Raw genomic sequence first — 17,966 nt, forward strand, 5'->3', positions numbered from 1 at the left:
CAGTACAAGTTCTCTTAAAGATAGTTTAGACATATTTACATTACCACCAATTAGTTTTAAGAAACCATGTATTAATAAGTTAATACGATAGATGGTGCTGATGTATAATTTTCTAAATCAATTTAGGCACTTTTTACAATAACCTAAAAAGAATGATTACGTACTTACCTAATTAATAAATATTTTAAAAGGTACGCAGATAAAATCTATTAAGAAACATTCTAGTATAAAATTCAGTATTCTTTAAAATAAAATTAAAATTTACTTGATTTTTACCGAAATAAGTAGTACTTTTGTGGCTTACATTTCAATGGTAATTTGCATCGATTGATAGAATATCACAAAGGACATCCGGTTCCGTTCCACGTAAAACGGAAAGGTCTTTGATATTCCGATATTTGAAGTGTGCTTTGAATTCGTTTAATTGTTTTAACTTTTACCGAGAATTTTTATTTATGATATTATTTAAATATTTTTTATTGGTAAGTTTATTTTATCTTTATCACTTTTCATGTACACATATCTTTATTCAAGGGTGGTAACAATGTTCTTTTTCGATTCAAGTTATACTCTGAAGTGAAATCACTGATAAAGAATGCATCGATATGCTCTTTTGAATTCTAAAACGTTTCCTGCGTAAGGAAATTGCCATCAATTTTTACTTTGTTATTTAAAAATACACACTAAAAGTATATGTATTCAATTAATTAGAGTTTATTGTTATAAAAATAATTTTTTTATGATGTTCTCATGAAGATATGTAAAACATTCAAAATATTATTTTTAATATACAACAATAAAAAATTAAAATGAAGTAGGAAGCAGAATTAAACCAGAATTTATTCAACTTTTTCATTCTCATATGCACTATATGAAAGATGTTGAGACCAGATGACTATTTTATGCGCTTCATATTTTTTCGGAGAATTTAGACCTGTGGTGGTACGAAGTACGGTTTCATTAATGTCAAAATTAGATTTCATCGGAAAACGCTGCGTAGCGTTCACGTTCCATATCGCTGGCCACTACGAAAACATTCTTTTCCAGTAACATATCACTGGTCGCGTTTGAATTCAAATAGGCGTTCGAATTTGAATTCGAAATTTAAATTTCGCCTAAGAATAATTTTACATAAAAGTATGTTCGTAGTAGCCAGTAAAACGGAGTGTGAATCCTACAGTCGTATGCAAGTTGCTTTTACCCTATCTTATTGGAAATTTATGGAAGCTTATATTCTTCATTGTACCTCATACGGGTGATATGATGAAGACGGTGATGAAACATATCGTTTTTTCTGTAATGAATAAACTCCTGAAAGTAGGAAGTGGGTGAAAACCTATAAAGATAAAATAAGTCATTTATAAGTAAATTAAATAAAAACAGTTAATACTTATAGTGAGAGGTCAGTGACATTCGCAATTTTTATATCACATCACTATACATCTCACGGTGACAGATAGAAAAGTCTCACATATGCGTGGACACACCCCAAGAATTTGTATTTGCTCAAGCCGTAGACGCCTTTATTTTTAAAACGATAAAGTTTAAATTACATTGTTCAATTTTAAAATAACCGGGCCAACATAAATTGGTCTCTTTACGCTTTTTACGAAGATCAGTGTGCACTGAATAGTAATAGGCGAGGAAAGTTTTACTATACATGAATTAGTATTTGCTGAACATCAGTGAAATTCTTTTTAATCTACCGGTTTTTGTTTAAGGAAAGTAGATAAATCACTATGGTGACACATGTCAATTTAAATATAGATTATACATATAATTTTTTATCTGTTTTATACACGTCAACTATCCATTATTATTACTTCCAACTTTTCCATAATATAGTATGGTTGTCTGTAAGAGAATGCCCTGTGTTATAAGACCGTCATTTGTACTTTTTTGTATATTATTGTAAAACTACTTAAATGTATCCTAACGTGTACAATAATACGTAATGTTTTGTAATACGTAATCGAGAATACGATATGAATAAATCATAATTATATCTATACAAATAAATAAAATTGGAGTGTCTGTTTGTAATATTAAAACAACCGTTTTTTATTACATGCGTATATACACACACACACACACACATATATGTATATATATATATATATATATATATATATATATATATAAATGGTACATGCTTATTTAGTATTTTTTTTCACATTTATTGCTAAAGGTTGGAGGGTGGCGGGGACCGCGATTTGCTGAGAATTGCAAATATTTGAGCTAAAAAGCGGCCGCGTGCTGTTTCTTCCGCTAGTGCCAGCAACGCGGCCTGGTATATGATGCAGGAGTTGCCAAACTTGAGCTTCTTACCGTACAACTGAGTGGCGCTCTGCATCGCGCAGTACGCCGCACCCACCTTATCTTACTCTTACTTCCTTCAGGCAGAACTCCTCACCAAACTGATCAGACCGGTGTGGAAGTCTTAAGTAGCTGACCGGTAACTCCAGGTCCTGGTCCCCTATTATTAGCCGGAAAAAAAACGGTTTTGTTGCCATTAAATGGGCTCGTCGAAAGATTTTGGTTGCAGAGCGCTTTCGACGGAAAATCTGTCATCATCATTATCACCAATAAGATCCATCATCCGTTTTCAGACGACCGTAACGAACTCACCTTGTTCACTTTGTAAATGGAAATCTATGAGATAGAGAAATTTGTATTTTAGAAGGTAAACATTATATTAAAGAGCTAAAAACTTAATGAAAAATAGTACAAAATAGTATATAAAAAGTATATAATCTATTTATACAGATAAGATAGATAAAAATGAGGAAATAGAATACAATTGATAAAACAGTACAGCGATATAAAGAAATAATATACTATAGTATTCTAGGAGCGGTAGAGAATGAAGGAAGGCGGTGTTTATAAGGAGACAAATAAACCAGAAGAGTGTTCTTACACTTACTGTTACTGTTCTTACACTCTAAAATAAGTGATATTGGCCAGCGAATTGGCATGTAGGCAGGCCGCATAGCGTTCAGCTGCTAGAGCTGTTCTGCAATGCCATAAACCATCAGCAGCAGCTAAGGATGTCCACCAGCGAGATGTACATATGACTTTAATAAGGACGATGTAGGATGTTTTTTAATAGTCTTATTTTTGGGTCCTCCCGTTCATCCCCTATAGTGAGTGAACAGGATCTTTTTTTGTCTGATGATGCTTATTACTATTAATTTGCACATAGACCAGGTTAGACGATTAAGAAACTTTATTTCTAGATTATTCCTCAAAATAAACAAAACTCGATAGTTAATGTACTACGAACTTTAAAACAATACCGTTTCTAATTTATCGCGATGTACAGAAAAAATTGTTTCATTGAAATTTTTTAAAGAGTAAACTTTTCCGTCACATTCTTCGCATATCTGTACATTGTTTGTATGCTATTCTATTGTATTGTATAATATATACAGCGCGGAGATATAAATCGCATGAGAATTGTGTTAAAGTTTTAAAAAATGTATATATATGAACGACTTATTATTACGAAGGTTGTAAATTATATATATAAAATATGTTGGTGTTACAATGGGCAGGTAATATTGTACGCAGAACAGTAAGGTGATGGAGCCTTTAGCTTCTAGACTGGAAACCAGGAACCAGCACCAACGTCAAGGTCTTCGGAAGACTGGATGCAGGTGACTTAAAACTGCACATATAGTAAATTTATGAGGAACGCGGTCTTCATCAGTAAATGCCTTACAGCTGTAATGATGTTGAAGAACATCAAACCAGAGTGCATCTACGCAAATACATTTGCAGTGTTCACGTAAGAATGCTCCATATTGCTGGCCACTACGCCAAAATCATTTTTTTAAAATCATTCTTTCGCATTCGAATTCAAGTTTCGAAAGAATTCAAATTCGAACGCTGTTAGTAATGTTACCGTCGTAATTATATTGAAATTGATTTTGAGGAGCAAAAACGTGCACGGAACGCTCACAATCACCCTCTAAACGCGTACAATGTTATAATTATATATATTTATCTATTATCAAAGTTGTTAACATACAGTTCTATATTCAAATATTAATAAAAGAAGGATTTAGTTCCAAAAAAGTTCGAAATCATTTAGACAGATGGCAGATGACAGTTGGTGTCAAAAGAGATTGACATGTGAAATCCTTTTTAATTAACACTACTGGCTGAATAAATCAAGTGATTAAAGCATCAACCTTTGGGAAATATGTGTAACATTTTACTATTGTAGAAACTGCAGGTTAGAAGTTCGAATCTCGAAGGTCAAGTGAAGTGCAGAGATTTGGAGGTGAGAGGTCGTGAATGGATGGTATATTTATTATTTTTCAATTCTTCAATGTCATACACTTGTTATATTTTAAATTCTTTGTATAATTATAACATCTTGTATTATTCCTCTTATTGTATTTTTTCAATCGGGGTTTAAATTAGCTAATTCCTCATGCTTTAATTTCATAAATAAAATGGCCACCATTTCAGCTATTGAACAACCATTCCAGGACAGAAGCATATAGTCGTTCGCCTCTATATAAGGAGGAATAAGGTCTTCTTATTATGTCAAATATTTTTTTAACCTCCTATTTTTATCTCTCTTTCTCTCCTTACATTATTCACCATTTCAATCATTCGTCATCTATTTTCCGTCACAATAAAGATAGTACGAGGTTTCCTGGCGAGGCAAGGGTGCCGGGCGCTGCCTGATCATCAGGCACCGCTGATTATGTTTATATTATTTTTTATCTAATAGGCTTTATTGTACACGCTATGAAATATTTAAATAATTTCATAATAACAAACAAAAACGTACAATGGGCGGTCTTATCACACAAGGCAATTTTACAGACATCCCTAGTGTGGAAAAGGTAGAAGTATAAATTTGTATTATATAAAAAGTTTAACATAAATAAATAAGAAATTAGTTCTTTTTTATATTAGAATCTAGATAAAGATAAGTGAAATAATTAGTTATATCATTCACATCCACATAACAGAAACCAGAACATTAAAAAGCAAAAAATTGTAAATAAGGTTGTATAAGGTCTCTGCTGTTTTATGGTACAGTAAAGCGATTATAAAATAAAACACTTCATTCCAATGATATCTAAACGACGTGAAGACCTCAGACCGAGATGCAATATCGACCTTCCGGATGAAGTGACGACTCAACAAAGTTCATTAAAATATTTCAATGACCACACAAGTCCATATCGTTATAAAAGACAAAGACGAACAAGATACCCGTAATACCGTCATGTAACAGTCAAGTTTCTCCGATCAATAACAGAAGCCTCTCTGGAGTGTCTTACGCTACTTCTTTCAGGGCCTGCGATTTCCGAACTGGTAGTAATTTAGACCTGACAATAGTGATCAAGCCTTGGTTCAATCTTTACGAGTGCCTTCAAGCTGGAATGCTAAATGCTTATTGAGTAACAGTTCATGGCAATGCCCTATGGGCAACGGACATCGTTGAATATAAATGAATGAATTAAGTGTAGAGTCCCAATTACGTATTAGTCAAACTATTCTATTTATGAACGAACGGATTTTGTACTCTCAAATGTTTTTATACCTGTCGCAATCAAACAGAATAAATAAATACATGAAACAGCTATTATATCAGCAAAAGGCTTATTGCAGAATAAGCTAAATCTAATATATAAAATTCTCGTGTCACGGTGTTCGAACTTGAACTCCTCCGAAACGGCTTGACCGATTTTTACCAAATTTTACATGCGTATTCAGTATGTCTGAGAATCGGCTACTATCTATTTTCCATACCCCTAAGTGATAAGGGTGGTCCACCCCTAAATTTAATTTTAAATTTTTTAGACAATTTTTTTGGTTTTTATTTTATTATGATACAGCATACAAAAATACATACAAACCTAAATTTTCACCCCTCTATGATCAACCCTTATCTTACATTTGTTAATTAAAAACTTTAATTTTTTTTTGCAAAACAAAGTTTGCGGGATCAGCTAGTATAATATATAATAAGTCAAATAAGCTGTCTGCGATACTAAGTAAGGTCCTTTCCAAGAAACTCCACTAAAGTACGTGAGGGACATCGGAGCGTTAGTTCTAGGCGAGGCTCCGGAGGACACGCTGCTGCAAGAGTTATAGAGATAAGTTAAACAATAGAATTAGAAATATATTCCTGTATAACTTTTTTTTTAAAAAAGTCTCAGATTTATGAAGTTTGACTTAGTTTTCATCGTGATTGTTTTATTTATTCACTTACGTCTTAATAATAAACAATTGCTTAGTTGGACTTAACAAAGTACGGTCGGTGCGATTTGGAGTCTGTGCGAGTGAGGTTTTTTTTTTAATCTGTGGGAGTAAGGTTAGACCTCGGCGCGTTATCGAAGGTTCTCTCTGACAATTGCGCGCCCTAAATAAAGCAAAACCGAAAGCTAGTCACAGGAAAGAAAAAGTAGGTGGTTGTATACAAGGACTGGCGGAAATGAGGAGGATTACCCATACACCAGCTGTGACCTGGCTCAATAAATCGTTAAATGAAAATAAATTCAAAAAAAGAATAAGAAAGAGATAGTCAAATGAAATAGATATAACAATATGCCAAAGGCCATCAATTTTGGGCATTAATCGCACGCACACATAATAGAAATAAAATAATAATAGAATAAATGAATAGTATTGTATAAAGATAGATTAAGCAGTGTAAGGTAAGGTAGACATAAAAGCCTTTTCGCAATATGAAGAACTATGTAAAAATAGACTAGATTATTAAGATAATAATGTAAAGGAACAAGATGTAGCTCAAAACCTGTCAGTTTAGAAAAAAAAATGGAATATGTAATAACGTAAACAAAAATAAACCTTTAAAAGTTATTAACGCTATGTACGTGTGATTACGTAAAGAATACAATCATGATTGAAAATTATGTTCTGATCATAGATCACCTGCCTACAAGGTGGACAGAAAGGATAGGTAATTGAGGTCGTATATACTTGCTGCATTCATTTAGTCCTATTGGGAATCTATGATAGAGGCTTTATCTATCATTAGAGGTCTTATGGTATGACGATGATGATCATGCAAAATTATATGGTTACTTTCTAGAATTGAGTTTTAAGATTTTGTGACACTATATGCCTTCGCGTTGAGAGTGAAAGAGAATATAATATAAGCACTAACAAAAGGGAAGAATGTAAAGATATACTGAGTGAAAGTGCACACGGGGGCGGAGGGCAACGAGAGGGCGGACCAGTTGGCCAAGGATGCGGCGATGAAAAGCAAGGGAATTCTGGATTACGAGAGATGCTCCATTTTTTTCGTCAAACGTCGGGTCAGGATGGACACGCTTGGCGAATGAAATAGGAGGTTTACGGAATCCACAAAGAGGATATGTCTGGCATGAGTCGAGTCCAGAGGTCCACAGGGGATGCATAGTGCATCTGTGACCCGTAAGTAGACCAGACCGTGGTGCACATTATCGCCGGCTGTGCTTTGTTTAGAGCATTCCTTCCTGATCTCGAGGTAGAGATGAGCAAGAAAGAAGAAGAGGAAAGTGTCGCTTTCCTCATGGGGGACGAAAGGAGGTGATGCAGCAGACCATTGCTAGGAATAAAAGTAAGGATTAAAATAGAGTGTAAGAAATAATTGTAAATAAAGACAATAAGTAAACATATGTTGCGAAATAATGTACCAATTTAATTAGGATTGTAGACGAGAGAAGAAAGGCGACTTATGTAGGATGATCAGAACGTGAAGAATGAAAGATTTTGTGAAGGATGTGAAAAGAAAAGAGAAAGTTCAATAAAAAATATTTCCACCTGCATTAAAAAAACCAGAAGGGACGAATATAAAAAAGATTCTGTTATTTATATATGCTTTAGTAGCCTATAAAGATATTTCTGTAATTAATGATAGGATTTTCACAGAATAAGGTATGCTATATGTATTGCTTAAAGCACTCTAAAACTAATTACAGGCAATAACATTTTTATATAAGCTCCTATGTGGATTTTGTAATTCGGTATGTATGTTCGTGTGGTGCCGCAATACGGTTTAAAACTTTTGAATGCGCTTAGGTGTGGCCACAGTTGTCATACGACATTCTTTAGGTAGACTTTTTACACATTCGGACCAGTCGCCTATGATCTGGATCGCTGAAGGCTGGAATATAGATATGGTAAGGCGCGACGTTTATAAGGAATATTTGAAATCCTTGTTTGTATGTTTCGTTTTTTATTAACAAATCTTGATAATGAATTCAAGAGATTATTACGAATATTCACGATCAGGGTGTTTCATGATGAAATAAATATTAAATCGTACCAATGAAACGCCATTTTGAAATGATTTTCTGAATAATGGATACATTCTGAATTTTAAAATTTAATCAAAATTCTTAATTTTTAATTTACGAATATATAGTCATTTAAAAATGGATCAATGGATTTTTTATCCGTTATTTTACTAATTTTAAAAACCGGATATTACTAGGGCGTCCCAAAGAAACGAATAAGACACCAATGATTTTTTAACTTAAGTGTCAAAGTAAAGACACAAACGCTTATATCTGTGGAATGTAGATACTAATAAAAAAGTAAATCATTAAATATAAAAGATGTAAAAGCGTTTTAAAGTTTATCGCTTTATACAATAACATTTTGAAAATCTTCCATTGCTTGTTACTTTTTGTCTATATAAAAAAAACATTTTGTTTACTTACAAAATTATGTTTAGTCTTGATTCTGGGAATGTAATATAGTCTGTTAGGTCGGTGTTGTGAAATACGTTAACTGCGTAGTACTAAAGTCTATCCTTTTTGGATATTCGACTTATTTACTAAAGAAATATAGATAGTAGAGATTCGGTACCTAGCAAGCGGGCACACACACACACACACACACACACCGACTAGACCGAGGTCATAGTTCAGGTCGCAGGAAGTCGTTGCAAGCGGGCAGCGCTGGACCAGGCAGTCTGCATCTTTGGGGAAGGCTTATGCCCAGCAGTGGGAGTCCATCAACTTAAAAGAAGAAGAAGAATAAAGATGGTTAGATTTTCTCGTTGCTCTCATCGGTGGCCAGCTTAGATCAGCTTATTTGACATACTTCTAGATATATCCCAAACAAATAAGTTAAAGTAAATGACATTAATAAACAAATTAGGAATCGAAAATTATAGTATTTGTATTAGTTGAAAATGAGGTTTGAAAGGAAACGTGGTTCTCTAGGAACATTATCCTCGATAGCTGGTAAATTACCGTCAAAAGCGTATAATTTTGCGGAAACTCAAATACTTACGAGTTACATAGACAGGTTACGTAAATGTTTATGCTTAATTACAAATCGCACACAACGTAAGGTCGTAGAAAGTGAATCGACTAGTGTGAACCGTCAAAAAAACCTCGCCATCTTGGCAGTTTGTGGCGCGCAGTTAGCGCGAGTCGACGTTTCCCGCTAAAGCGCTTTTTGAACTTCGAACGCGATTTACTTTTTAACACTTCAGTTGCGTGTTTCGACCAGTGCCAACGTTTGATGTAACGAAATTGGGATTCAATATTGCATTTGTGGATTGTGAAATGTGTGATAAAACTTTTTCGTGAGATTAACAATTTTATTATAACTTGTTTCTATTTTGAAATTTAATGTATGACTGAAAAATAGGACATGGGAGTTATTGATCGGAGAAAGTGTTTTACGCACGTGAAAATGGTAAGTTATGATTCTAAATTTTACGTGAAGATATGTTACGTAAACATTACGGTTTCGTGTTTATTTTTCGCTTAATATTTATGATCTGGCAACGTTTTCGGACGTCTTGCGTTACCACAAGCGAAAGGAATAAATTTTAACATTCTATACTTTGCGCAATTGTATTACATTTGCAACGCACCTTTTTACATTTACATATATGACATTTTTATTATTTAATCATACTATACTTGTGTTTATTAAACTTTACGTGGAATTATATTTAAAATTATATTTTAAGTTAAATCTTCCGATCAGTGATCTAATTGCATATAATGAGATATTCCATCGAACGGATTTCTCTTCATTTATCTTGCGAAGATTTCCCTTTTTAGTCGACGTGCTAGTGTTACGAGATTTTTTAATTACGTTTATCAGCAAAAGTCCTTTCAAAATAATAAATATTTTAAATATCTTCTATGTAAAAATTAATACATATTTCTTTTGTTATAGCTATAACATTACGTACGGATATTTTCTAAAAGCTTAAATGTTATATTTAATACTCTGTAAAAGTTTTTATAAGATAATTATTCGCGCATTCGACAGTTTCCTCTGAACTTCGCGCTTATTTAAAAAAAGGATGATTTTAAAAATATGGTACGTAATTTTTTTATTGAAATGCAACAGGAAACTTCTAAGAAAATAAAGTCCACGGGGACAGATAGTACAATTTTTTTACACAAGTAAATAAATTCCAGGACTGTATTGGTGCAACTGTTAAAAGGTCGTTAACTGTAGAGTAAAAAGTACTTCCGCGGATTTAAAATATTCGATTTAAAGATTATAGCTGTTTTTTGCATGAGTTGATCTTTTATACTTACATACTTGCAACATACAGGTGCTCGTTTTTGTAAGTTGTTGCGGAGTTTCTTCCTGTTTCTTCTCTTAAACTCATAACACCTTGCGAAGCAGAGTAGAGTCAAAAATAAAATAGATAAAAAATAAGTTGACGATCAATGAGAATTCTCTTAAAAGTTCTCTAATGTTGAATAAATTAATTTTATGTTTATCTCCTAACATGAAAGATGTTATTAAAAAAATGTCCTAAACTAAACTTTCGGCAAGTATATTTGATTGTTAAAAAATACTTACACAAAAATTTTATGAAGTAAATACAATGTATTTAATATTATTTAGACTCAAACATTACAGTATTTGTTACCAGTCATAAAGATAATATATTTTCGAAAGGATTGTCATAAAATTAAGTATATTTGATATAAAAATGAAATAGGCGAAACTGAATATAGCATACTAAAATTTAATAATGTCTTATGCGATTATTTAAGATGTTATATGTAGTTATGATCAATTATAATTTAGTTCTGGAACAGATTTTTTAATATTTGACAAATAAGTTGATTCTATATACAAAAGACTTCAACGAATGCGTGTTGAGTAACCGCTTGGATTCAGTTTCTCACAGTTCTCTACAAAGTTCTAGATTTTTTTTCCCTTTTGTGCCTGTTAAAAAATTATATTCTTACTTGCCCATCTTTAAATATTGTCTGATGTCAAGTTTGCTTTGAAAATGTTAACGCGATTTTAATAAGTTATAAATTCAATTATCGTAAAGATATTTAATTTGATTTAAAGAGAATAATTTTTTAGAATATACAATGACGTATTTTTAATGTCATAGTTTAATTAACTTTTAGTTGAATGTTTAAAATAATGAGCCTCAAGTTATGCATCGAGTTTTATTTTATCTTAACTTGCCAAAATTAATTCCTTGATGTTATCATAATAAAGTATACAGTGAAAGTTAAAAATAATTACTTAATTGCACAACTAACGCGATAAGATTTAACAGAGATTTAATTAAAAATGTTACCTAAAATTATATCCTGTTCTTCTATTACGTGTTGTAAATATTCAATTAGTTTAAAGTTTTCTACCTTGACCGTACCTCAAGCAAAAATATACATTCATCATTTTATTTACCATTACAGTAATCGTTTCAATATAAAATATCTATCGACCAAGAGTCTTACATTTGCAAGTGTCTACATAAGTTCTCGAAAACTAAGTAAATTAAGTTACATTGTCATAAGCATATATAAATTTATAGTAAAACTTAACATAACATGACTTGAGCTCTTTGCTAAAGAAGCCTCTTATTTATCAAAGCAGCCACTTTATTGATATTTTTTTACACAGTAGCAGTTAGTAGAGTTTTACGTATAGTATTTAATATCCTGTTGACAATGTGAATCACTTACGATATTTTGTAAGCTAATATCTGACTTATAAGTCTCAGGTTCAATTTGTACTTGAGGTTGCCTCATAAAAATAACAAGATGATAATCAAAAAAGTAGGTTTACCATTAAATATTAAATAGTTAACAAAATTGTTACTCATATAATGAATTTAAGAAGCTTATTCATTAAAAACGTGTAAAAACATCGTAATATAGTGTCAAAGGATTTTTTTAACTTAGAATAAATTCTCTACTACTGTGTTGCAATTTAAAAAAAAATAGAACTAATTTTCTCTACTACTGTGTTGCAAAACTGACCACAAAAATACCCATCTTAGTTCAGCTGTTCTTCTCAGATTAGGACCTATTTAGAACTATCCTAGCTTTAAAATGAAGTATGCCTATACAGAAGGAGTACAATTTGATTCTAATTTCTGTAAAATTAGACTTTTGTGGCGTATTTTCCATGACAAGTGATCACTGTAAATCATCATATGTGTATATTTATATGTATAAATGAAGAAACAGTACTATTACTACTGTTGTCAGTATTATTACAAAAAAAAAATATAGTAAAACTTATAATACTATAGTAGTCCAGTTGAACGATGATGGACTCTACCCATGTTAGTGTATATTGTAGTGGGTGAAGTGTGGTGTAGGATGCGATGCGGGGACTACTTGGCGGTCAGTGGGATAGGGGGAGGGGGTGACATGCTTGGTTGAGTCGGGGGCTATACTTGATTGGTGCTGGATGCTGTTAGCCGTTCTGGTTTTTATATATGGCTCGCAGAAATACTTGACGCAGCTTGGTTGGCTCCGCACTAGGCGCACCAACTACTTAGTTAAGGGCGCAGGAAGTCACTGGCCGGTGCAAGATCATCGTTGCGATTTTTGGAGGAGGATATGATGATGACGAAATGATGGAAATTAACATACCTTTATTTCTTCATCAACAATGTATTATTTACAGGGAGGCTGGTACAATGAGAAATTGTATAAACAATATTTCCTTTTAAAATTAGTAACAGTATGTAGTCAATTTTAAAGAAAAAATTATGTTATATGTTACTATACTCTCCATGGGTTTATAGATGCGTTATTGCTAATTTTGCATTAGAATTTTAATTGATACAGCGATAAATAAAACACTGTTTCGTAATGTATTCACGTTTTAACAATATAGTCGGTAAATATATTAAAATATGTTAACATTTAAAAGTTATTGAAACTTAACAATTTATAAATTAGGAGGAATACTCTTGACATTCTACAGTAACCTTGTTGACCTGTCATCCGTTATTTAATTTTGATGGATTTTTTATAACTATGTGAATTAATTAACATCTTTTAATTTTGTTAACATGTTTTTATTATTACGATAAATATCAAGCAATCTGATTGATTGCTAAGGGTCTTTTAAGGCTTTGATGATCTAATTCAAATCATTGATGTTTAATTTCCATTAATTAATAAAACCTGATCGTAGTTTACGGAAATGAAATAAAAACATTTCAATGAATTTTATGGCAAAAATGAGGAAATATTAAAAAAAAACATTTTTAAAATTATATTCAATTCCAGTTTTATTCAAAAGTTTTTTTTCTGAAGTTTAAAGTCCCGCTCTATATATAAATAACTATTTCTGAAAAGTTTGTTAGCTTGTGAATTATAATAAATCGTAATTTTATTAAGTATCTTATTATATTATACATAAATAAATATAAATATATATATACTACTTGTGTAAAGGTATCTTGTCGAGGAGTCAAAAAAATTAAAAAGATAAAAAATTAAGTTGTCGATTAATAAGAACTCTATTAAAAGTTTCAAGGTTAAATAAATGAATTTTGTCTTTTATATTTATTGTCTACAAAATACACAAATTAACGAAAAATTGCAAAATTTGTACGCTTGATTTATTATACAGTGATTTCCCATAAATCAGCGACAGGCGAAATCTAGCCATACCAACTGATAGTAGCTATCTAAAAATTAATTAATAAAAATTGATAAAAACCTATTTACCAATAAGTGCAATCAATAAAATCAGACCATAACTGTATGAATTTCTGTCTATCTTTTACAGAAGCCTTATTCATGGTAACAGGAAAATTAAAAAGGGTAGCCTGTCATAGAAATATAAGAGACATTACAGGGTGTAAACAATTCATTTACTTTATTTACGGCAAAAATTTTAAAAATACCTGAATGATTTTTTTTGCCATATGACTGACGTTGATTTATGGGACACTATTTGTAGCAATAGATCACTTGAAAAGAATTTCAAAAATTTCAGTCAATTACAAATAAATATATATATACGAGTGTAGGTGAATAATAAAGAATATATTTTATTGAAACATTTATTACTGTTAGCTGTATAGATTGGCATTTAAAATTGTAATTCATAGCGTTGCCTGCGAGCCGCGCGTCCTTGGTTCGAGTTGTGACTGTTCACATTCCCCGTCGCTGAATTCCGGCTCTTCGTGTACAATAGCACATGAACCTTGCTGAGATCTGCTTAGATTCAATCTGATTTATGTGCGGGGTTATATTTGTATTTTAACCCTTAAATGCATAATGATGTAAAACTGCAACATACCACTTAAACGTAAAATGAAAGAGTAAATCCATACTGTTGTATATATGCAACAAAAGGTTTTTTAAAAAGTAAGTTTAAAAAATATTATATTATATACATTTTAATTTTTTTTTGCCCTGCATTTTAGTGTACTTTTCTGCAAGATAAATATTTTATTTTAAAAGTATAAATACAAGTCATGCATTTAAGGGTTAAAACTGCATTTAAACGTATTCCACGCTTATAGTATAACAGTCACACTACCCAGTATATTTGTAAAAAAAACCTTCGTATTAATATTATTTTTTTGACCTCAATAGTTTTATAACTATATAAGATAATTGGATAAGGGTATTAAAACTTTTAGAAGTGAATGTCTATCCTATTCAAAAATAAATGGTTTCAGAAATAATACATAATGTAATGTTATGGTAAAAAAAGGTATTTTAAAATATGAACAATAAATCATCGTTTACTATGTCTTCGCAGATTTTGTACTCTCTAAAAATATTATCCTTTCGTATTCCAATAGAAAAAATAATTAATGTAACATATTTCACAATGATCACTTTATACAGGTTGAGTTAAAGTTGGTGTATTTTAAAGCCTTTTGATAACAAATGAGCTGTAAATTTACGTTTTTAAAGTTTTTAAACCAATCAACTAGTATATACGTACTAGACTGTTGGAACACTGTTAGAGATAATGCTATACAAATGGTCGCAACTTCGAATATGGCATTATTTCATTTTAAGTTTAGCCGAAGAGTTTTAAGGCAAATTTTTTTAATCTTTTATATGTTATTATATTAGAATTAAAATTAGACAATTATAATAAAATGAAAAATAATGTGTCGATAGTCGAAATGTCTTACTTGAAAATAATCCGGTGGTGTAAAATTCCATCACGAGGGTGATGATTTAACAGCTGTTATCCATGTGGTTTTCGTGAAATTATGCGATCGAACTGGTTTGCAGTCATTAATTTTTTATAGTGGTTGTGTGAACTGAAACTGTTACATGTCGAAAGTCAAGTTATTTAAAACAAAAACTCATGATGTCGATTTATAAAAATAGACGATAGACGTTCATTGCAAGACATAGTTCTCCCTCAAGAGATCACCACTATTACCATGTCATGCGCTGCCTTCATCCACCGACATTCTGGGACCTTAATTATGTTGTCGGTTATCTAAGGGATAGATCAATAATAACACATGTGATATAACGGCTCGCGCTGAGGAACTTTAGGGAGCTCGCGAGCTAAGTTACGTAAACGTGGTTTAAGTTAAGCGCCTTACGCGCCCTGCCCTTTCAAGCCTGTGGAATGTGTAAATGGCAATAAGGTAACAAAGCCGAAAACTATAATGTAAGCATAATCATATTTTTTACTACTTTTGTAGTAGTGAAGAAATAGTAAAATAAAAAAAATTCTTACTAGCACTACGTATAAATATAGTGCTTGCTATTCCCAACTTATTTCACGCTGCCTACACTGCCTTTGGTCAGTGTAAATTCAACACATTCTTGGTAATTTTGATATGCCAAAAATATGTAGTTTTTTTGCTTATAGCATTCATAATTTGAAAATACTCATTTTTAACGAACTCCTCTCAACCCGCTCACTGGTCGAATCTCACAAAATCGGAAAATAGGCTTCTACTCGGCCAAAATATTCCTACCAAACTTCAAGTTTCTAAGCGGTATTATGGATCTCGAAATACCGGGATGAGTCAGTATATAAGTGGAAAATTCTTTTAAATAGATATAGCATAATTGATAGTTACTTATTAAAACAGATCAAATTTAAACCTCTTTTCGTTGAAAAGAAAAGGTATTATGTTTATTTTTAACAAAAGGCGGATTAAATTTCAAAAACCTGTTTTAATACGACGACAAAAGTAAGAGCGTATATTTAAGAGGTTTAACCACACTTTTCAATAGAAAGTCGACCTAAAATCCTTAAGGCAGAATTGACTTTTGTTCGGAAGATTTCGTCACTTCGTAACGACAGTCATATAATATTACGAAATATTAAATTACGTTATGTAAAATAACTTTTATGAATGTTTTTCTTTCGCTTCCTATATTTTATTTAGTTAAACTTACAATTTATCAACATATTAAATATTTTCGCTATACAATATTTGATACGGTATCGTCTCATCATAATACAAATTTTCATATAAAAGACATCAACGCGTTAGAAAATGTTCCAGTTTTGAAATTGCTGAATTAATACATTGATTCATTTCAAATGCCGAATTTCTATTTTTCTCTGAAATATATTACAAATTTTAAACTGTAGCATTCAAGTGTATTAGTGTATAGTTAAAACCTTATATTTTATATACGGGTTTTTCTATAACGTAATGTAGAACATTGCATACATAAGTGCGGTGAGGTAGCTAAGAACAAGTTATAATACTAGTATCATGTTGCATGTTTATTAGTTAACTAGGTTACTTGCATGTCAGAAGGTTGTGTCCAATAAAGACTATTCCACAATTTTTAAACGGTTTTATTTAGTTTGACTCGTACAGAATTTATTTGTTTGGGTCAAAATTAGAAATTGAAATTTAAGCACCTTCTCGTTGTCAGATTGATCTAAAATTTGGTACACACATTTAATTTAGATGACAATACGATATAATAAAATCAATAACATTATAAATCTAAGATGGCCGCCGATACAGAATGGCGGATTACATATTTTTCCTTAACCCCCTCAATATGAGTATCAAATGAAAGGGCTATACTAGTAAAACTCGATGATTATGTCAAAAATTAAAATTCAAGATCGACGCCGTTCCAATATGGCGGACTAGGTACATATTTTTTCACAAACACCACAATATGGGTATCAAAAAACCGTTTAACTTATGAGTTTTTTAAATGTATTTTTTACTTCAAGGTGATTAGTTACAGTGGTAAAAGCTTTAAAGGAGTGAATGAATAGCTAACTTTGAGTCAACTAATGAATAGTACGCGATATCCAAAAGTAAATATTTTCAGATATAATAAATAACGAAATAATTATATAGTAAGAAGAAACGTTTTCAATATTCGGATTGCTACATATTACAATTAAATATCATTTACTTTAGCGATCACTTTATACAGGGTGATATAAAGTAGGTGTGTTTTAGCTTTTTGCTAACAAGTGAGCTATATATTTACATCCTTAAATCTCCTAAAATTTAAATAATTTGTAATCACTCTAAATTATGTTAACTTAATTAACTTTTTTTTATTGAAATTGGAAAGTCTGCAGAGACAAAATATATACAAAATTATTATTTTGAATACGGAATTCATTCGAATTTCTAAAAACCTTTTTTAATATTACATTAAGTTATATGTTATTATTGATAGCAAATGAGATATAAAATCATCACATTAAATGTTATCTATAACCAATAACTCTGCATAATTTTTTGAATTCAGAATCTGGAT

General features: G+C 31.4%; 1 protein-coding gene across 1 annotated transcript in view; it reads left to right on the plus strand.

Annotated features, from left to right (window-relative positions):
- Positions 1–9,411: 9,411 nt before the first annotated feature.
- The window catches only part of Cht6 (Chitinase 6), a 166,065-nt gene continuing 157,510 nt past the window's right edge, over positions 9,412–17,966 (plus strand). Inside the window, exon 1 of the mRNA XM_068777609.1 lies at positions 9,412–9,684. Coding sequence (XP_068633710.1) covers positions 9,640–9,684 — 45 coding nt within the window. The 5' untranslated portion in view covers positions 9,412–9,639. The remainder of the gene's footprint in view (positions 9,685–17,966) is intronic.

Source organism: Battus philenor, unplaced genomic scaffold (assembly GCF_028537555.1).
Source record: "Battus philenor isolate CCGP_79_NKW_IND1 unplaced genomic scaffold, ilBatPhil1.0.hap1 SCAF_13, whole genome shotgun sequence".
NCBI classification, from domain to species: domain Eukaryota; kingdom Metazoa; phylum Arthropoda; class Insecta; order Lepidoptera; family Papilionidae; genus Battus; species Battus philenor.